Source organism: Pelobates fuscus, chromosome 5, assembly GCF_036172605.1.
Source record: "Pelobates fuscus isolate aPelFus1 chromosome 5, aPelFus1.pri, whole genome shotgun sequence".
Lineage (NCBI taxonomy): Eukaryota > Metazoa > Chordata > Amphibia > Anura > Pelobatidae > Pelobates > Pelobates fuscus.
The window spans coordinates 158,593,920-158,617,311 of record NC_086321.1 but is presented as its reverse complement, the minus strand read 5'-3'; the positions used below and the strand labels follow the sequence as shown (position 1 = coordinate 158,617,311).

Sequence of the window (23,392 nt, the reverse complement as noted above, 5' to 3'; positions counted from 1 at the left end):
TATATATATATATATATACACACACACACACACACACACTGCTGTGTGTGTGCAAGTGCTGTTAGTGTGATGTGTGTGTGAGGGTGCTGTTCGTGTAATGTGTGGGTGAGGGTGCTGTTAGTGTAATGTGTGGGTGAGGGTGTTTGTGTGTGTCTGTTTGTGAGGGTGCTGTTTGTGTGTGAGGGTGTTTGTGTGTGTGTTTGTCCTGTGAGGGTGCTGTTTGTGTGAGTGCCGTGTATTTGTGAGGGTGCGGTTTGTGTGTGTGTGTTTGTGAGGGTGCTGTTAGTGTGCTGTGTTTAAGGGTGTTGTGTGTTTGTAAAGGTGCTGTGTGTGTTTGTGAGGGTGCGGTTAGTGTACTGTGTGTGTGAGGGTGCTGTATGTGTGAGTGTGCTGTGTGTGAGGGTGCTGTGTGTGTGCTGTATGTGTGTAGGTGCTGTGTGTGTGTGTGCTGTATGTTTGGAGGGATTGTGGAGGTGGGGGCAGATTAGTAAATATCCCCCCTCCCTTCTGACCTTATGTAGGGAGAGGGGATCCTTGCTGCCATGTGCCATCCCTGGTGGTCCAGTGGAGAGTGAACTCTAGCCTGTGGGGCTAGAGTTAACTCTCGCAAGATCTGAGCGTTGCTGCGGCAACGCTCAGATATCGCGAGAGGAACCTAGTGGAGCTGCTGTCTAGAGCTCCCTGGGTCCTCTCCTGCCTCCCTCCATGCTGCTGTGGGCCGAGGAGGTAGATCTTTGATCTCCCTGCCGGCCCATGGAGGCTTAGAGCAGAGCCGGCACTCAGATAGCGCCGGCTCTGTGTGAGCCGACAGGGGAGATCGGGAGGGTACAAGTCCTGTGGAATAAAGTGTGGGAACTCTCCCAAGATTCCCACCCCCTAAAAAATAATATACACTCGTGTGTGTGTGTGTGTATATATATATATATATATATATAGATATATATATATATATATATATACACACATACATATATACATACATGCGTACACACACACGCACACTCACAGACACATTCACAGACACACATACACTGACACATACACACACAGACACACACACATTCACAGACACACACACATTCACAGACACACACACATTCACAGACACACATACAGACACATACACACACATTCACAGACACACACTCACAAATTATTATTTTTTAATAAAAAAATGTCCACCCAGCCTCCTTACCTGGAGAGCTGGTGTGGACTTGTCCCTGGGGTGCAGTGGGGCGGGTGCCTGTCTCCATATCAGCCGCGGCGAGGGAGCTGTGTGCTCTCTGCTCCCTCTCGCCGCGCGGGCTGTCTGCTGTAGCTGGGAGCCGGTGTCAGGGTACCTGTTGTCTCTACCTCAGAGGAGGTGAGACACTTAGAATTCCGCCCTCTCAGAGGGGCTGACTCACTCGTTCCTCGCAGTCCTCTCGGCCGTTTACACGCCGGACGCCTCTGATCCGCCTCCTTTTATGACGCGGCTCTAGTAGCCGACGTCATGACGACTATCCGTTCCGACCTGTCAATCAAGTCCTGAGCACGAATCAGGACTCGTCGGGGGCGTGATCATCTATTTAGAACCAGGGTATAAAATAAGGTTTTGTGTATTGGTTCATTGCCCTGTCGTGGTTCTAGCTAGTCTAGTCACTCAGCGCTCTTATTTCTATTTGTCTCTTTGGTTCTGACCCGGCTCGTATTATTTCTACCCTGCTTACCTCTATTTCCTTTTTGACTCGGCTTGTCTCTCGTTTACCTGCTCTCTCGTTCCCTCGACCTCGGCTTGTCTCTAGACCATTCTTTGCTTACTCCTTACGTTAGTCCGGCCATTCTAAGGTCCGGTATACGTAACTTCTCCTGTTTGTACTCTGCGTGTTGGATCCCTGTCCCGATCCTGACAGCCGGAATATGACATCATATTCCGACTCCCGGCATCTGCAGACAGCCCGCGCGGCGAGAGGGAGCAGAGAACACACAGCTCCCTCGCCGCAGCTGATATGGAGAGAGGGGGGATCCATCACCTCTTTCCCCCCCATGACGGGGGAACACGGGGAGGAAGGGGGCATTTGGGGCGCTGAGTGCCTGCAGGAACAGCGTTCCTGCTAAAAGAAAGGTGCAGGAACGCTGTTCCTGCAGGACTCAATCCATAGTGCGTGCCGCGGGTATTAGGGTGTGCCCAGGCACACCCGGCACACCCCGTGCGCACGCCTATGTTCGTAGGAAGTGTTGAGTCGTGGGCAAGAGGTGGTTGGTGTCCTTCCTATGTATTTTAGGGGTCCATAAAATACAGTGTAATGTCAGCGGGTAGGCCCAGCTGTTTTCTATTTCCAGCCATTGGGGTGCTGAGGGGTGCTGTCTAATCTGTGGCACCATCATCAGTGCTGCTGCCCTGTGGTATGCCATTAGGTCTGGAAGACCTAATCCACCCTGGGTTATTGGTCTCTGTAACAGGCTTGTCGCTACCCTAGGTTTTTTGTTCTGCCATGAGAAGTTTGTGAGCATTTTCGTGAGTGTTTTGATGTACTTGTCTGGTAGTGGAATTTGTAGTGTTCTGTATAAGTATTGGAGTTTTGGTAACAGTGACATTTTTATGGCTGCAATCCGCCCCACCCATGACAAGTATTTCCCCTCCCAGGAGTCTAGTAGGGTCTTGAAGGTTTCTAATAATGGATGGTAGTTCATTTTAAATAGCGCCGTGGGATTTTTTGTCATTTTGGTTCCCAGGAATGTGAGGTAATCGTCTCTACAGTCTAGAGGGAACAAGCTTTTAAGGGTTTCCCGTTGTGTGTTGGGTAGGTTGATGCTTAATACCTGTGTCTTGGTGACATTTAATTTATAATACGACACTCGTCCATATGCTGTGAGGTGATGCATAAGATTAGGCAGGGATATGTGTGGTTGTGTTAGAGTGAGAAATATGTCATCAGCAAAAATACTTAATTTGCATTCTTTCTGGTGCAAAGTTACCCCGTGAATTGCTGATTCCGTCCTGATCTTGGCAGCCAATGGCTTCAATGCCAAAACGTAGAGCAGTGGAGATAGTGGACAACCCTCGCGGGAGCCGTTAAAGATTTTGAATTTGTCAGAGCAGAATCCTGCGTTTAGGACTTTTGCCATGGGGCAGCTGCATAGAGCTGCTACCGTATCCGTAAAGTGGGGGGGGGGAAGCCGAATTTCTCCAAGTCTGCTTTTAGGAATCGCCAATTGAGCCTATCAAAAGCCTTCTCCACATCTAGTGAGACTAGAAGGCTACCCATTCCTTTCCTCCTTATGCTGTGTATTAGGTCTAGAACTTTCCAAGTGTTGTCTGTTCCCTGCCTCCCCACTACAAATCCCACTTGGTCGTTGTGAATTAGGGTTGGAAGTATTGAGCTTAGTCGGCGGGCATATATTTTAGCATATAATTATAGTCTGTGTTGAGGAGGGAGATTGGTCTGAAGTTTGGGCAGTGGGTCAGGGGTTTTACTGGTTTTGGTAGGGTTATGATGTGGGCTAGTAGATCTTCTGGTAGTGATTTAGTTTGGGTGGCGGAGTTGAGGAGGGATGCTAGGTGTGGGGCTAGAATAGTCGCGAATCTCTTATAATACAAGTTTGTGAAGCCATCCGGGCCTGGTGCCTTATGTTTAGGTAGAGTTTGTATGACTTCTTCCACTTCTCTAGGGGTGACTGGGTTTTGTAGTGCAGTGATTTGGTCCTGAGTAAGTGTGGGCAGGGAGACGTCATGTAGGTAGGACTTTATATCATGGTCTGTTGGGGTGGGTGCTTGCTCGGATTGCGCCAGATTGTAGAGCTTATGTAGTAGGTTGCAAATGCGTTGCTGATGTCTATGGGGGAAATCACCTTTGTGTTGCCATGTGTATATAAGTGTGATATTTTTGCATTTGCCTCAGCTCGTTTCAATCTGGCTGCTAATGTTTTACTTGCTTTGTTTCCCTGTGCGCAGAATATGGCTTTGAGTTTGCGTAAATTGAATCCTACTAGTTGCAGTGTGTGTAGTCTAATTTTGTCCGCTATATCTCTTATTCTTTTTTGTATTGCTTCTGTTGGCTGTGTTTTATTTTTGTTTGTGAGGTCTGTTAATTGTTTGTTCCATTCCAGCCATTGTGCTTGATTGGTTTGTTTCAAGTGTGTTGCTCGCTTTAGTAAGAGTCCTCTAATCACCGCTTTATGTGCTTGCCATATGGTGCTTGCTGACGTTTCTCCTGTGTGATTCAATTTTTTTATTCTATTTTTGCATTTTCTGCAATTCTAGAACTTGAAGGCATCTTTATTACACTGAAGGTTCATTACACATGCCAGAAAATACAGTTTTCTAATCAAATTACACAAGCTCAAAAATTTGAGGCCACCAGTTAAGTATGTGTGTGACAATGACATTTTAATTAAACCTATTATACCTATTATATTACTTTAATTTATTACCCGTAAGGTACCCGTAAGGTAACCTTCTTAAAATAAATTGGATGTAGAGATCTTCTAAAGTGTATATCCTACAAGGTTATACTATGAGTTCTGTAACATACTTTGTTAAAAAAAAAAAAAAATTATGGATCAAACCTGATATCTACAAATTCTACAAATTCAGGAACTGTGGACATTTATTTAGAATGAACTACCAATCAGTATTATTGTGTAGTTGCTTGAGATTTTAGTTTCCTTGAAAATAAATCACAGGTGATCTGAATAAAATGTTATGGCAATAATTAAAGTACCAATGAATTTTAATTTCATTAAAGCTAGTTTTATGCACAGTGTGCATGGATAGAATGTGTAATGTATGTGCACACTACAGTATTTTATTCATTTATTTAAAATCAGCTGCACTATGTATGCCTTATATGAGGATAATAGTGAAGTTGCAAAAAATGGAAAAATAAACAAATGCTGCTGAAAAAATATATAGAACAAATTTATTGCTTGCTCTTTTAACCTGCAGTTGTGCTCGGTAAATATTAAAATAATGACAACCATATGTTATGCAATATTAGGAGAACTGTATTATATATTAAGCGGGCTCCCTTAAATTTTGAGACAAATTGTACAGTGTCGAGCAATTAAAGGGGAAGCACCATGTCTAGGAACGTCCTTGATTTGACCTACAGTTTGCTGAACTATAATGAGAGGGACTAAATCATTTTGAATATAAAGCAAACCTCGTCAACTTTCCAAATACTAAGCTTTGCAGTCAATAGTAAAGTATATGATAATTTTTAAAGATCTAAATATAAAACAAAAAAGATATCACAAATAAAATTAATGTCAGGCACAGCAGCAATATTGACCACAGGTGGCAGCATATCTAAATAAAAAGTATTAGATATGAAAAATGTATTATCTCCATGTCACGCACAGCAGCCATTTTGAATATGTTATAGTTTTGTATTATTATTTCACCTATTTCTGCCCCTCCCACCCCACCCCACCCTAGATAATTCTATGTGGCCATCCGTCCTAGAATAAAGTAGTATGTCCCATTCCCACGCATACTTCTTTTTGGCTTGTAGCCTGACCCATTTTAGTGCTGCAGTTGAACCTTTATTTGTTGTGGGTGAGCAGGCTGGATGGCTGGGGGAACAGAGTTTACCTGAGATCATCACTATGTCAGTGAGCTAAAACAAGATCTGATCAAAAGACTAAATAAATGGCAAGCTACTGAGTGTTTATCCATCTGTGTCTTTGTTTTCATAAATTCTGTTTGGGCTTACTAGATGATGTACACTATCAAAAAGGTGCTCAAGAAATAGTACATAAAAATTGCGATAAAAACTGCCCATTAATCTGTTTAAAACTAAGAAAAAAGTGAATATAAGTCAACATTCTGTTCGTCTGGGCTCTTTTCCTGTCCATTTATGAAAAATAAAAAATGATCTATAAACAATCTATTCATGTGGTTCGAAACTTAATAAGAATCAAAGTATCACTTCTATCATTCTATCTGTATTTTACTGCTATTATTTTCTTTCCTATTTTCATTACATTTTACGAGTACAAAACGCATTTAAGTGCACATGAAAGTGTTCTAAAGCTTTTTCGGAATCTTAAGAGGTACGACCCCTATTCGTTACTGCTCCCGCATTGAACAATGAAGTATGTTACATAAGATCTTATCATATGTTAATAGTTATTAAAGCATTCACTGTATTTCAGCGTGCTCGCATTGTGTTTTTCATCATCATCATCACTGCAAAGAACTAAGAAAAATTGTGATAAGTGACAATTTATGGTATTAATACAACTGTAACAAGAAAATGCAAAGTTCAGCCTCTTGCATCACAGGTCATGGATTAATTCCAGATGTGAATACATTTAATTCAGCAGGCTGCAGACACACCTGGCTGATTATTCAGGTGATGACATTTGGGGTTTATTCACTAAACAGTGAAATGTGCAGAATTTAAGATAAAATAACCACACTCTGAATACAAAATTATTGATTTAAATAATTTGTCAAAATCTGCTATTTTGGTCAAAATTTTACAATTCAGGTTTCAATTAATTTACTGTGTGATGACTGTACCCCTAAGAGGGCTGTGAGAGTGAGGTATTATTTCACAAAAGCTGGACAATGTGGTGAATAAGACTTCTGGGGTATGAATTTGGAAATGGGGCACGATAAGGATAATATTTGAAATGGCTTTGTATTGGAGGATGAATAGGTAACATGAATGGGACATTTAGATGGCAGCATAGTCTAATATATATATATGATTTTCCAGAGATGTATTAAATCAGGAGTTTGTGCACCAGAGTGGTTACATAAAACAGGAGGCTGGAGTTTGAGCTTTAAAAATATTAGTTTGACAATTCAATTAACTAAACTTTCTGCAATAAAACTCCAATGACAGAATAATTCATTATAACAGTCTAGTCTAAAAAAATAAAATCTGCAATAAACACGGATTGCCAAAAATAAAAATGATAACAGTGTAGTCTTATGAAACCTGACCATAGTATAGCCTGATCATTTATGAAAAGCAAAGCTTTAGAAAGCTAATGATGCAAATAATCAAGACACGTGCTGTTATAGGATCATTTGGGGTTAGAGCATGTTAATAACATGAAACATTATTGTCCTTAAATTTAAAAAAGAAAAAAAGGAGAGGCTACAATGTTGAACTAGTCAACACTGATACCCCACAGGAGGTTACGGAGGTACTCAAGGGCATGAACCCTGGATATATTAGAGAGAAAAAAATTGTGATAAGTGAATAACCACTCACTCAAAGTAGGCGGTCCCCACTCCAATGGGAGAACCTCCAAGGATTCAAATATCATTGTAGTGTTATAAACCTTTATTAGTGTATATATAGCCGAGTAGAAAAATAATAAATACAACAAATACATACAAAACTAAATTAAATGTGTAGACCCAAGTGGTGTAAAAAATCAAGTCAACCACAGTAATGTATCTTTAAAATTCTTGTAGAGTTTGTCTCAGGTATCAAATTCATATATCGGAGGAACCTGTGTACATATAGTATATATCCTTTAGTGGATTAGTGAACATATGGATACCTCTAAAATATACGGATAGAAGTTAAGTCTGAGAGCTAGAGAGACTGTAGAGAGACTGAGGCGACAGTCAGGGGAACCACAGTTAGTGTTAATCTCACACTATATATCAATTTCACTCCAGTGTGTATGGTGAAGGATACATTTAATTGAACAAAGTTGCACATTCAATGCTTATACTAAGTCTTAACGGATAGTTAATACACAGTCCTGCATCTACCAGGCAAAGACACAGGTTTTCCCCTAACAGGACAGCACGGAGCTTAGACCCACATGGACTCCAAAGTTGGAGGGAGTTGTCTGTAAATGTAGTTACTGAGTAGGTTACACAAATTCGATGGTAACTCGTTTACAAATAACAGCCAAGAGCGGAAGTATCACATATCTATTCCCCCTGTAATTTGTTGATAGTGCCCTCCTGCCTATAGTAATAACGGCCAAGAGATGGTAACAAAGCCCTCCAAGCTTACCATGTTAGATGTTACCATCTCTTGGCCGTTATTACTATAACCCATAAAGCGAGCTGTTCCCAGCAAGTAGCAACTGACTGGTAAAAAGTAGTGACAGATAAAGTGATTCGCCACATAAGCAGGCATAGTATTTTTGGTGCAAAGGTATCCAGTTTCCAATTATAAGTTGCCTGGCTATCTAATAAATATGATTTCCCATTGGTATTTATAATAAATACCATTCCTCATTCCCAAATGAATGCCTCCATCTTAGCTCCCTGTCAATCTCTGTTATAAGCGCTGTCCTGTGCACCTGGCAGTCAGTACAGATAAAGCATAGAAGAAAGGAGGAGAGCCCTACAGTAAGGAAACAGTGCAACAAATGCTAATGCCGGTCATTGATTATGGGGATGCAGTGTACGCACCTGCACCACAAACCCACTTTAATAAACTTAATACGTTATATAAATCGTTCTGCCACTTTGTACTAGAATGTAATTACTTTATCCACCACTGTGACATGTTAAAAGAGCTAAACTGGCTATCGCTGGAATCCCAACGTGCTCTTCCAGCCTTGTACTTAAGAGCATTTCTGGGAAGCTCCCACCCTACCTGAGTAGAATGCTCTCCCCGGCTGTTCCGACCTCCTATAACCTCTGATGGTACTAGCATGATATTTAGCATTCCGCAATACAAAAATAAAGTGGCTCGATCCTCCTTTTCCTACAGAGCACCACAATTATATAATAACCTCAGGGACACAGTCAAATCTTCATTCAATCTAAAATCTTTTAAGAGATCTATGGCACTATACCTCAGCACAGAATGCACCTGTCATGGTTAAATATATTTATTACCTGTTGTGTATTAAATTGATATATGTGTGTGTAAATATATATAGTTTGTATATTGTATTTTTGTAAGATTGTATTTTAATAATGCAATGCTTTGTGGACAAAGTACTTGAAAACGAGAGAAATCTCAATGTATCCATCCTGGTAAAATATTTTATAAATAAATAAATGTAATATTAATTTCTATATTTTCTCTTCACTTGCAATGTTTGACATAGCTTTACCTTTTCTGAACTGGATTGTGATGTCTTTTACTAAATCATTTAAAATACAATTTTAAAAGGAAGTGAAACATCTCATGAAAAAAAGGTTATCAAAAGTTATAGTTGATTTCCATGTTTTTATTCAGTGGTTTCAATTTCAGAGAAGTGACAACTCTCCTTAAATTTAAAAATAAAAAGTAGAAGACAAGTGTATGATCACAGAACGTCAACTGGGAATAGTTCCTTATAGACGTTTCAAGGGTAGAATACTAGGAAGATCAACAGGTAATAAATCAATTTTAGTAACATTATACTTATCTTTTGACAACAGCAACAACAACAAATTCATAAATGTTCACAGATACTTACTATGGTCCATAGGATCCTGCACTACAGAGACACTTCCCAGTTTCAAAGTGGCACTCGCCATTATAGCAGTCGGTGCAGATAAATGCACAGTTCTCACCATAGGTACCATTGCGGCATTTGGACTCGCACCTAGCAAGAAAATTGGAATTAATTCACTGAGTGTAAATTATATAAAAAAAATTATACAGTGCCAAAATCACTCAATTAAAGGAACTGTCAAAACTAAGCAGAACAAAACAAATATATATATATATATATATATATATATATTCTTATTTTTCTATTATTAGATGTATTCTTTTCTTTTAGCTTACTGGGAAGCATTACGGATGCATGGTACATGCATTGCAATTGATATAGTAAAGCAACTGGGGATAACCAGAGAGCCACAATACCCAATACAAGAAGAAAAGTTTGGCTTATAACTGCCAACATAGTCAGATGAGGCATTTATTTTCTACTTTACCATCGAAGGTCACTTCAACTTGCAGACACATTGAACACTAATCTGTAGAGGAACCCTGGGTGCAGCAACATGGATGCACAGCTTTGGAGTTACCAGCACACACAAGGCTGTTAAAGGTGACTCCAAGCACCATGACCACTGCAGTGATTTGAAGTGTTCATTCTTCCTGGAGTCTATGTGTAACATTTTGCTATGATTCCATTTCTACTGCAGATGTATCTTAAGCTCTGTCAGCATTATTGGGGTGTCTCTAGCAAGCTATTATCAAGAGTTTGGAGTTTTCAACATCAATTTAGTGCATATGTACAGTGTTGCATTCATTGGCTAAGAGCGGTTAGCTGATGCTTGGCAAAGGCTTGACAAAGACCATGGTTACTTTGTACACTTAACACACTTGACTAAGGAACCATGTTTCACTAAGGACGTTCTGGAACATTTTTAATTTTTTTCTAATTTTCCTACTGCATACTAGTTGGAGGCAGAACTGTGTTCCTCAGCACCCCGGTAAAAGGGCAAACCATTGCAAAACGTTTTACCCAATTAACTGGGAAAAGGACCAGGGTACTCTGGGCATCATTACCACTACAGAGGTGTGTACTGTGTAGATGATAGCTGGAGTAACTCTTTAATAAACTTAAATTGGATGAAAGCCAAAAAATTATGTTTGGAACTGAAAGTGCAAGCTAAACAACATAATCCATAAACAGCTGTTGGATAGGCAATGATGAGATAAATAGATCCATCAACCAGAATGACAAGCTCATGAGTACTTTTTTATTTTTTTATTTTTAATTTTGTGACACCCCTATGCACATCACATATTGTGAAGATTATTACAACAATAGGAATTAAGAGAGCAAATTAAATGTATTTACCGGTCACCAATCCAGCCAGGATTGCAGTGTGAGCATTTCCCATTGATGTGATTGCAGGTATGTCCATCTTTGCATGGTGGGCATTCCTTCTCACACGCTTCTCCATAAAATCCATGGGAGCAGACCTGGTCACACTTTGTTCCATTCCAACCTGCTTCACATGCAATGCATTTTCCTTCTGCGATGGTGCAAGGCTGTTGCCCTTTACACTGACCACATCTGTGATGAAAGAGAAAATTGTATATATGCCAATAAAATACACTTTTATATTGTTTTTTTGATGATTAATTTATTACGAAAATAAGTATTCAGTAAATCAAGCTCAACCTTTCACAAATCTCTTTATCTGCTCTTGATTTATAAGAGTGCAAGAAAACAACTTGAATCAGTTTCCAATTATGTAACAACAGATGTCAGCTACTACCTAGTTTGGGCAGAGCTTAGTGCAAGATGCTTCAAACCCTGGGGGATTGCCTCAAACATAGAACCTTCAAATATATAAAATTCCTTGGTCCCGACACTCGTAATCTCCTGGTCTGTGCTCGTCTTTGTAAACTAAATTTACCAAAAACATATATCCCATGATAGAGCGCACTCAGAAGACTTAGTATGTATTTTTAACCTTGATTTATTGTACCTCATTATCAATTACTGCGCATTAAAGCAGAATTAAAATTAAGTACCAAGTCCTCAGAGTGCACTCTATCATGGTGTATGTATATATATATATATATATATATATATATATATATATATATATCCTTTTTTTTTGTTGTTTAACTATATCTCTTCTGTTCAACTTGTAGATGATACTGTCATGGTACCTTGTGGTACCTTTCCCGAAGTCCCTCTCCTCTCTCCAGTGATTCTCATTCTGGCTGTGATAGCCCTGCCCATTTTTTGACGTGACTAGGTAACGTCACAGCCCGCCAAAACATTAAAATTCAAACATTTGGGGGCGTGGTTACAAATTTAAAAAGCACACTATAAAAAGGGATCAAAGACCATAAGTCATTGCCCTCTTGTGTTTCATTATTGTTCTAAATAGCGTGTTATCTATTGTACATTCTCTATTCTGACTTTGGCTTTGTTTGATGATTCTACCTTCTGTTCTCCTTTAACTCAGCTTTTGAATTTTTGCTATTCCTGATTTCTGGATTCTCTGACCTCGGCTTCTCCCTGACTATTCTCTGTCCTTGTGACGTTAGCCCGGCCACTATAAGGACCGTAGGACGTGTGGGTGCATGTATCTTATCCTGGTAAAAGCCAAGCCCAAGACATATTTTATAAGAAAGTCTGATGAACTCACTCATTTATTCATCCAATGTAAATTATAACAAAAGCACTCAGACATAGCCTACATACAATCATAACTAAAGCACTCAGACATAGCCTACATACAATCATAAATAAAGACACACTAGTGCAGGGATAGACAACCTTCGGTACTTCAGATGTTGTGGACTACATCCCCCACAATGCTCTTACACCCATAATGCTGACAAAGCATCATGGGAGATGTAGTCCAAAACATCTGGAGTGCCGAAGATTGCCTATGCCTGCCCTAGTGAATCAAGTGTCCCAAAAAACAATAACAGACCCACTTTCACCAGGATAAAATTTGATTAAATCTCCTGATCTATTAACTATACATGCACTCACTCATCCTATGGGCTATTATCTTCCTTTTTGTGGGATACAGGTTTTAAGTGACTATCCTGCTTTACTTTTTTTTTTACTGGCATAATTTAGCAATATTATGTATCCTTATAGAAATGTAGCATTAAAGGGACACTATAGTCACCTGAACAACTTCAGCTTAATGAGGTTGTTTAGGTGAGTGCTACAGCTACCCGGAGCCTTTTTCTTGTAAGCACTGTATTTTCTGAGAAAATGCAGTGTTTACATTGGAAGCTTGGAACACCTCTTGTTGCAGTCAATCAGACGGCCACCAGAGGGACTTCCGAGTTCAGAGGCCCTAAAAAGGCCTCTCGTCCGATGCATTCTGGGTGAATGCATCAGACGGGCTATCAGCACACAAAGCACTGTGAACGCGCTTTGTGTGCTGACAGCCTGTCAGCACTGCTGTGGGCGTGGCTTCAGCTGACAGCTGAAGCCCGAACCCACAGGGATGCTGTCTGGCCACAATAGTGGTTGAAGGGAGGGGGGGGACGGACCTACTCCCCTCCCCCCCCCCCCCCCGGCCCCCACCCCTGAGCGGTGAGTGGGGGCCCTAAAAATAAGGGTGGCACATACTGCCCCCCCGGCCCCCACCCCTGTGCGGCGGGTGGGGGCACTAAAATTATCAATAAGGGGGGACCTATTGTCCCCCCCCGGCCCCCACCCCTGTGCGGTGGGTGGGGGCCTTAAAATAAAAAATAAGGGGGGGACATACTGCCCCCCCCCCGGCCCCCACCCCCACCCCTGTGCGGCGGGTGGGGGCCCTAAAATTCACAATAAGGGGGGGGCCTACTGCCCCCCCCCCGGCCCCCACCCCTGAGCGGTGGGTGGGGGCCCTAAAATTCACAATAAGGGGGGGGACCTACTGCCCCCCCCCCCGGCCCCCACCCCTGAGCGGTGGGTGGGGGCCCTAAAATTCACAATAGGGGGGGGACCTACTGTCCCCCCCCGGCCCCCACCCCTGTGCGGCGGGTGGGGGCCCTAAAATTCACAATAAGGGGGGGGACCTACTGCCCCCCCCCGGCCCCCACCCCTGAGCGGTGGGTGGGGGCCCTAAAATTATCAATAGGGGGGGACCTATTGTCCCCCCCCGGCCCCCACCCCTGAGCGGTGGGTGGGGGCCCTAAATACAAAGGGGGTGGGGACCCTAGTTAACCCTCTCCCCCCCCCCCCCCCAAAAAAAAAAAAACTTATCTCCCTACCTACCCCCTCACCCTAAAAATAATGAGGGGGGACCCTTTAACTAAAAACCTGTAAAGAAAAAAAAAAATAAGATAAAAACAACTTACCATTCGATGTTTTCTTTCTTCTAAAATCTTCTTTCTTCAGCCCCAAAAAAGGCCAAATAAAAATCCATAATAACCGACGCAATAAAAAAAAAAAAAAAAAAAAACCCGAGCGCAAAAAAAATAATCCATCTTCACCCATGGAGGGCTCCGCGCAGACTGAGCTCCGCAGGGCGGGGGAAGGCTTATAAAGCCTTGCCCCGCCCTGCAATTAGGCTAAGAACACTCTGATTGGTGGGTTTAAGCCAATCAGAGTGCTCTTTGTCATTTTACAAGCGTGGGAAAGTTCTTTGGAATTTTCCCACGCTTGTAAAATGACACAGAGCAATGTGATTGGATGGCTTGAAATCCATCCAATCACAGTGCTCTTTGTCATTTTACAAGCGTGGGAAAGTTCTTTGGAATTTTCCCACGCTTGTAAAATGACACAGAGCACTGTGATTGGATGGATTTCAAGCCATCCAATCACATTGCTCTGTGTCATTTTACAAGCGTGGGAAAATTCCAAAGAACTTTCCCACGCTTGTAAAATGACACAGAGCACGGTGATTGGATGGCTTGAAATCCATCCAATCACAGTGCTCTTTGTCATTTTACAAGCGTGGGAAAATTCCAAAGAACTTTCCCACGCTTGTAAAATGACACAGAGCACTGTGATTGGATGGCTTGAAATCCATCCAATCACAGTGCTCTGTGTCATTTTACAAGCGTGGGAAAATTCCAAAGAACTTTCCCACGCTTGTAAAATGACAAAGAGCACTCTGATTGGCTTAAACCCACCAATCAGAGTGTTCTTAGCCTAATTGCAGGGCGGGGCAAGGCTTTATAAGCCTTCCCCCGCCCTGCGGAGCTCAGTCTGCGCGGAGCCCTCCATGGGTGAAGATGGATTATTTTTTTTTGCGCTCGGTTTTTTTTTTTTTTTTTTTAATTGCGTCGGTTATTATGGATTTTTATTTGGCCTTTTTGGGGGCTGAAGAAAGAAGATTTTAGAAGAAAGAAAACATCGAATGGTAAGTTGATTTTATCTCATTTTTTTACAGGTTTTTAGTTAATGGTCCCCCCTCATTATTTTTAGGGTGAGGGGGGTAGGTAGGGAGATATTTTTTTTTGGGGGGGGGAGGGTTAACTAGGGTCCCCCCCCCCCTTTGTATTTAGGGCCCCCACCCACCGCTCAGGGGTGGGGGCCGGGGGGGGGACAATAGGTTCCCCCCCCCTTATTGATAATTTTAGGGCCCCCACCCGCCGCTCAGGGGTGGGGGCCGGGGGGGGGGGACAGTAGGTCCCCCCCCCTTATTGATAATTTTAGGGCCCCCACCCGCCGCTCAGGGGTGGGGGCCGGGGGGGGGGGACAGTAGGTCCCCCCCCCTTATTGATAATTTTAGGGCCCCCACCCGCCGCTCAGGGGTGGGGGCCGGGGGGGGGGGCAGTAGGTCCCCCCCCTCATTGATAATTGTAGGGCCCCCACCCGCCGCTCAGGGGTGGGGGCCGGGGGGGGACAGTAGGTCCCCCCCTCATTGATAATTTTAGGGCCCCCACCCGCCGCACAGGGGTGGGGGCCGGGGGGGGACAGTAGGTCCCCCCCTCATTGATAATTCTAGGGCCCCCACCCGCCGCACAGGGGTGGGGGCCGGGGGGGGACAGTAGGTCCCCCCCCTCATTGATAATTTTAGGGCCCCCACCCGCCGCACAGGGGTGGGGGCCGGGGGGGGACAGTAGGTCCCCCCCTCATTGATAATTTTAGGGCCCCCACCCGCCGCACAGGGGTGGGGGCCGGGGGGGGGACAGTAGGTCCCCCCCCCTCATTGATAATTTTAGGGCCCCCACCCGCCGCACAGGGCGGGTGGGGGCCCTAAATTATTATTGATAATTTTAGAAAGCGAGCTGAGCTGTCAGTCAGACAGCTCAGCTCGCGAACGCGCATTCCGCGCACATGCGCGGTAAAGCGCTCAGGTTCTTCATAGGGCGGCATTCAATGCCGCCCTATGAAGAACGCGATTGGTCCAGCGCGAAGCCGTCCCATTGGGCCCCGCGATTTCGTCATTTTGACGAAAAAGGGGGCGCGGCCTAGCGGGGAGCTCGGCGCTGGAACGGAGGTAAGTTTTTAATATAAAAACACCGATTTTTTTTTTTTTAATGAATGAAAGTTCATATAAAAGCAAGAAGGAAGGCTGGGGGACCTGTCTTTCTTGCTTTTATATGGTGACTATAGAGTCCCTTTAACTCATTCCACAAGCTAGCACTCTTTTTACATATATAGATCTATAGTGATTACCCCTTGATTTTTCAGATAAATAGAACTTCATTCTGCTCTGCTCTGCTCTGCTTTACTATCAGTATAGATCATTTGTATCATCTATGAGCTGAACTGAAGAGATACTGTTTAGATCAGAGGTCCTCAAACTCCGGCCCCCCAGATGTTGCTGAACTACAACTCCCATGATTCTTTGAATTACATAGATAACCAGAGAGTCATGGGACTTGTAGTTCAGCAACATCTGGTGGGCCGGAGTTTGAGGACCCCTGGTTTAGATACATCTCTCAATTAGAATATGATTTGCTAATGCAATTCACTAGTCCAGTCATCATAGAGTTAGGATCATAATAGCATTTTAGGCTTGATTGTTTTCAGAACCAGTCCTTTCATACATTTATCATTTATATAGCACTTTGTTTTCAAATTTTTTTTGTTTTTTTCCTAATTTATTCCAACAAAGCATTTATTTTCTACAAACATTATATTGTTCTATTTTCTACTATTAGTGGTGACCTTTCCAATTTTTTGGGGGGAAACACTTTTTGTATCCGTTTGTTTATTTGTTGGCAGTTCTCACTGTCTGACCACAGGTGCACATATGTGGCATAAAGTAGCTCTTGTCACCAAAGATTAACTCTAGTGCTCTATTTTATTTTTTTTATAAAATACATAATGAAATATGGGGACTACTTTGTGGGGAGCTAAGACAAGGTTCTGTTTCTGTTGCCAATGACATTTACCCACAATCCATTCAAATATATATATTTTTTAAATTCAGTCCAACAGAAGGGCAGACTGCAGACATCATGGGCAGAGTAGGACAAAATGGCTGCCCTCAGATACTGAAATCCGGCACAATAAGGAAAAGGTAATAAATATAAATATGCAAGGCAAGGGGTAGATTGTAAAATTAAGATAATGAAAGATAAAACAAAAGAAAAACATGACAGGGCCGCTTTAATGATTCTGTCATATACTAAATGTAGGGATGCTTTTTTCTCATTTTTTAAATGTACTTCAATACGAAAAAAATCAATTTCCTTTAAAAAATTCATGAAGTGATTATTACATAAAAATAGTTTTGAGATTAAAGTTGTCCTTTAAGTTCTCAGATGTCATAGGTTAATTGAATAAACCCAGCCTGAATGAAATTACCATTCATTGTTTACATGTGCACCTAAAATGTTAATTTATTTAATTTAAATTGTGGTACATTATTAATATAGTTTCCCAAAGGAATACTTTTTCCCTGTTTTTTTTTGTTTTGTTTGTTTTTTACCTGTGGATGCTCATCTATTAATATATGCCTAAAATTACAATGGACCGAGCAATACAATGGCTATTATAACCACACATGATACATGTGGAAAAATGGAATTGTCATCCGTCTATAAAACTAAGTTTTTAATTTTATATAATGTGTTGACTCAACATGTACTCATATGATTGCTGGTTGTTTGTGTCTCCTGACGTGAGCCACTTTCTCCTTCTGCAATAGATACTCTAAATCCCTGCACAGATGTTCTGTTATTTACAGACTGTAAAAGAATCACTGAAATGGAACACGTTTTTTTTAAAAAAAATGTTAGTTTAATTTTTAACAATTTAGTGGCTGTCCAATCACATATTTCCCAGTGCAACTGAGTGAGAAGTCTGAGTGAGGTGCTGTAAGCAATTGCTGCCTCTTGATGTTAGCTCCACTGAGTTAAACTAATGGGAAACATCAGGACCAGTTGTCTGATTGACAGCCAGGGGGTTAGTAATTGCTAAAAGTGTAAATTTCTATTAAAATCTGCAATTTGTGTAAAATTAAAATAATAGGACACACTGTTCACACATATATAGTGCTTCAGAAAGTGTTTGAGGTTTTAAAGAACTCGGGGAAAACATTTTATTATGACACATACACAGTGTTTTCTTTTTTTTTTTTACAGTGCAGCATTTTATTGAATACTTTCTACGTGTATCTAGAATGGTAGAGGGGAAAAGGGCATACAGCCATCCTATAGAGGCACCAAGAGGCACTGCAAAGGTCAAAAGTAGGATTGTTGGTACAATGTCTTTTACTGTATATGTAGTGTCACCTTCTCTACATCCAATGCCTCTTCCTGTATAACCAACATTTTTTCCCTGTATGTGCAGTGTCATGTCTGTTCGTCCACCCACTGTAAAGCGCTACGGAATTTGTTGGCGCTATATAAATAATAATATATTGTATATTCATTTTTACCTATTAGGAATGGACACTATAGTGCAATTTAAATTGCATGTTCTATCCAGACAGTAAAAATACTCTCTCTATCCGGTGAATGTTCCTATAGATTTCAGATTTGTTATTAATAGAGTTTAATATATATGTTTTATAATTTCATTCAGCATTGATGTAGAAATTGTTATGGAAGAAAAAAAAAATCTGAAAAAAAAATAGGTCTGCTCTAGGTGTATACCTTCTTTAACCCCTTAAGGACCAAACGTCTGGAATAAAAGGGAATCATGACATGTCACACATGTCATGTGTCCTTAAGGGGTTAAAGACAAAGATTCTGGAGGGAGAGTGACTTTGTAACCAGAGGACCTTGCCTTTTAAATATGATTTCAAAATGTATTTTTATTAATGTAATGTTATTCTCAATTCTTACCGTCTCCTACAACCCTGTCCATAAAGTCCTGCTGGACAGGGTTCTCTGCAGTATTTGCCCCTATACCCAGGATCACAAGTGCAGGTTCCATCTGCCTGGTTACATTTCCCTTTTAAACACTGGCAAATTCTTTCACAACGCGGCCCCCAAAGTCTCTCCCGACACAAACAGCGTCCAGTCATTTGTTCACATGGGGAGTTGTTGCATGAACATTGATTGTTACAGCTTCGGGCCCACCATCCTGGCTGACAAATGCACCTCCCTGTTGCCTGGTCACATTGGGAATTTGTACTGCAATAACAGGCAGATGAACACTGAGGGCCCCACCAATTGGATTCACATGTGCATTTTCCAGTCTCTTGATCACATTTGCCATGTTTACAGAGACATGCATTTTCACAGTTGGGACCCCAGCGGTTGGAATTGCATGTGCACTGGCCAATAACATCATCACACAGGCCGTTAGGGTGACAGGCACACTTTTCTTTGCAGTCAGGACCCCAAAACTGCTTGGGACATTCTAAAATTAAAAATACATGGGAAATGTGTTAACATTGTCAAACAAATGACATAAAATGAAGGTACAGGTTAAGGCATACATTCACTTGTGTTAGTTAATCCCAAGTTTCTTATGGATGTTGCGTTATCATATTAATTAACTAGATGAATTGAGTATCCCATGTTGGATTTATGCTTACACTGTTGTGTACGCTCCATTACTTTTCTCATTAAGCCCTCCCTGTTTAATAGTTGTTCTGGAAACTGGTGCCAAAAAGTTTTGAGATCCCACCCACCAAGCAAAGCGTAGATTTAAAGCAGGATATCCAGATATATAGCAGTTAATAATCTGCCAAAGCATGCTGATGCCAGGGGGCATTATATACATTATTTTAGATATTTTTATTGGTCAAAGACAGACACTAGATTTGTTGGCCTGGGTGGAGCTAACTCAGAAACACGTGGGCAACTATTTGAGTGATGTTTAAACTCATATTACCATGAGTATCGATAATGTGGAGCTCTGTTTTAACACTTACACACCAACGATTCTGAGCATAAAAACAAGGTAAGAAAGAAAACTTGGTCATAAATAGTTTCTAAGACTTCTAAGTGACCGAGGGGTACATGGGATATATGTTATATCAAACAAATCATATTTAAGAATTGAATAAAAATAACTTTTTTATTTCCTGTCCAGCTTGCCCCAGTACACATTTATAAAAAGCAATTCTGGGGTAAATCTCAACATGCTTAGCAATTACCATGGGTAGCAGTGACATTTTACCCACAATGATATATTAGGCAGAAAGAGAAAAGACAGTTTCTTCTTGAATTTAATGTGTTGTAAGCAGGAAAAATGGACAAGCAGAAAGGTCTGAGAGACTTTGACAAGGACCAAACAATGGTGCTAGATGACTGGTTCAGAACTCTAAAATAGAAAGTCTTGTGGGTTGTTCCCATTATGAATTGGTTAGTAACTACCAACGGTTGTGCAAGGAAGGACAACTGGTGAACCAGTATCGGGGTCATCTGTGCCCAAGGCTCATGATGCCCGTGGGAAGTGAAGGCTAGCCTGTTAAGGTCCGATCCCCTAGAAAAGCTACTGTAGCTCAAATTCTTGAAAAAGTTTATGCTGACCATGCTAGAAAGGTGTAAGAACACATAAAGCATTGCAGTTTGCTGTGAATGGGGGGACTGCCGAAAGCGCCTTTAAATGAGGCATGAGTGTCAGAGCTGGAACACGGAGAAATGAAAGAAGATTGTCTGGTCTGATGAATCATATTTTAGACTTGCTTTCATTTATATCCGGTTTAGCCCTTTATATCCAGAGGAATGTAAGGAAAGAGTGAAGATGCTTTTGCTACCAAAGTGTAAAAAAAAGAGATGACAAGGTCTGGAAATAAAATAAAATTGTAACAGATGCACTGAAGAATGTGCTGCCTGATCAGGCATACCAAGTACACTGAGCTGGAGGCCAAAATTATATATTGTACAGTGTTTGACTGAATATACATCTCAGGTTTCATCTGAATTACAGATCATCTCAAAGCCAAGCAAGATGCTTAGTTCTCTCTAGCCTGGTACTGCCTGTGAAAATACTGCCTGTTTTCTATTCTTGTTAAGCAGTAAAAGTATTTTGGTCCCATCAAATCTCAAGTATGCAAGCAAAATGTATTTTTCCTTTTAACAAAGCAAAGCAGATCAACCATCAAAGCTCCCTGACTGCAATGAAATGTTATCCTCCATAATGAGATAATGGATACTTGAAATAAAACTGCTTCGTTGCCACATACATAAATAAATGGAAACACACACTAGTTATATCTTATCAACTATGGCTAATAATGGTGTCCACGCATTGTTTATAGTGGTGCACCAGAGTCTTTAGATGCCAATCCTGTTTCCGAAATGTAGACCTTCACACCCTAAATTTATATGTGCGACAGACAACTCAAAAGGATATGGGGCTGATCTCTAAACCAAATTCCATTAATACATAGCCATAGAACATTTCCACAAATAGGTATGGCACAGTTAAACCATCCATTGGAATAAAACAGTTAGGGGGAAGAATAGATCAAGAAAAATAAAGATGTTGGATACATGCAAAATACATGCAAGATATATATATGAAAAAAGAAAAAAATATATATGTATATAGTCTTTATAACTACACATAGTGAGTGACGTCAGGTATCTTATATGGTACTTTTGGTACCTGCACATACCCAATCATTATTTATTTAATTAATTGATTTATTAATTCTTTTTCATTGTATTTAAAATGTTTGAATTTATTATAATGATAATGCAACCATTACTACAACATCCAATTCAGGCACTGCTTAAATGTCATAATAGTATCCCTCTCACCTGTACCTGCCTTTCAATAGTTGTCAACCAAAAATCGTAATTATTAACTAAAAGTATTAAATTAAGAAACGTGACAATAATAAGATACTATCACTTTAACAAGGGATGACACCAATGTAATTCCTTGAGATGACCCTAAAGATAGATCAAAACCTACACTACATTAATCCATTTAGAAAATAGATTAAAAGTCACAATTAATTCAAATAGAGTGGAAGCTCGGAACTCTAACTTAATCCGTGAATCCAGAAGACTGTTCAAGTTCCGATTTGTTCAAGAACCGAATCAACATTTCCCATAAGAATTAATGTAAATTGAATGAATATGTTCAATACCCTTCCCCCCCCCAAAAAAAAAAATTACAGCATTTTAACACAAATTTCACAGTTTAAAAATGCCTTACATGCATAAAATCATATAGGAAAAAAACAATAAACACAACGTACAGTAAATGAAATGAAAATGTAACTTCACTTTACCTGTAATTATGAGTTGATAGCGTAAGTGGAAAGGAGAAGAAGATAAATTATTGTTTGGATGGGGATAGGTAACTGTTCTTCTGGCATTTAAATGTATCTAAAGGGTTTCTAATTGAACATGTTTGTGGCATGATTTGTTCGGGTACCGAGGATCGTTCGCGTACTGAGACATTTTTTACTCGAAATTTGTGTTTGACTTCCAAATTGTTTGAGAAGTGACCGTTTGAGTTCTGAGGTTCCACTGTACAGTGAAGCACACACAAAGAAAAATGTGAACTATAAGGAGAAGCATAGTTTATGTAGGCAGTGAAGGATCACTACCTATCCTTCGTGGTATAAAATATACAATTATATATATCAGCTAGTGTTTCAACTCTCATCTATCTTTATTTACAGTTTTAATCAAAATTATTCAACCCTCAGTGAAAATCAAGTTTATTGTCAAAATGTACAGACTTTCAGCTGTTTGCAATAAACAAATCAAACAAAAGCAATTGAAATAGCTCTATATAACTGTATATGGAGTCAGTGTTGGGCATAGGATTTATCCTCCCATTGAGGTAATACATATATATAAACAGACATTTTATGGATTATCTCTTTCTACTTTTTTTATGGATACTTAAACATTTAGACCAGAATACACAGGTGCTTCTGCTTTGAGTCCCTATAGTCACTCTCAGACAGTTAAATGGTTTAATAATTTTCACCTACCCATGGAGGTAGCATGAGTGGCATTCAAGCATGAGTTGTGTAAGATCCATTTTATTTCATTAAGATTGATACTGCACAATATATATGACTATTTCTGGCTGGATCTTTAAATCTATTGAATCTGGTGATATTTTTACACATAGATTCCTCTTGATAAAGGCTTATTCTTTAGAAGCAGATTTTTTGTTGCAGTTCATTCCTCTCCTATGCTAACAAGTACAATTAAAGGGACACTATAAGCACTGAGGCCACTTAAATGCAAAATATTTCAGTTTCCGAGAAACTGCAATGTTTATATTGCAAGGTTAAGACTGTCTCTAGTGAATTCTCTAGAGGAGCTTCCTGCTGTTTCACAGAGGTTAACCCCATGAAACAACATTGGGCAAGGGGGGATGATGACATCCATTGATTCATTGCTTTCCTATGGGGAAGGCCAAATATGCAAGTGTTTTTTACCACACATGCGCCTTAGCTTGGAGCTGGTGTGTGAGAAGGTGAAGACAGAGCCAGCACCTTGGGCCTCAGCGCTGGAGTCAGGTGAGCATTTAAAGGGAGGAGGGGGCAGAGAGACACTATAGTGTTAGGAATACAGCTTTGTATTCCTAACACAATAGTGTTCCTTTAAACAACATGTACGGACACTCATATGGGATACACATTACCTCATTATAGTGATATGTTACATTAAGACAAGTTTTTTGAGCTCATGAGCTTGAGAAGTTTAGATACCTTTGTATCTTTCATTAA

General features: G+C 40.7%; 1 protein-coding gene across 1 annotated transcript in view; it reads right to left on the bottom strand.

The window, feature by feature from the left end:
* SCARF2 (scavenger receptor class F member 2) overlaps window positions 1–23,392 on the bottom strand; it is a 233,358-nt gene that overhangs the window by 123,241 nt on the left and 86,725 nt on the right. The window contains exons 4-6 of the mRNA XM_063454609.1: window positions 18,579–19,098; window positions 10,720–10,938; window positions 9,379–9,507 (exon numbers count right to left, since the gene is read on the bottom strand). Coding sequence (XP_063310679.1) covers window positions 9,379–9,507; window positions 10,720–10,938; window positions 18,579–19,098 — 868 coding nt within the window. The remainder of the gene's footprint in view (window positions 1–9,378; window positions 9,508–10,719; window positions 10,939–18,578; window positions 19,099–23,392) is intronic.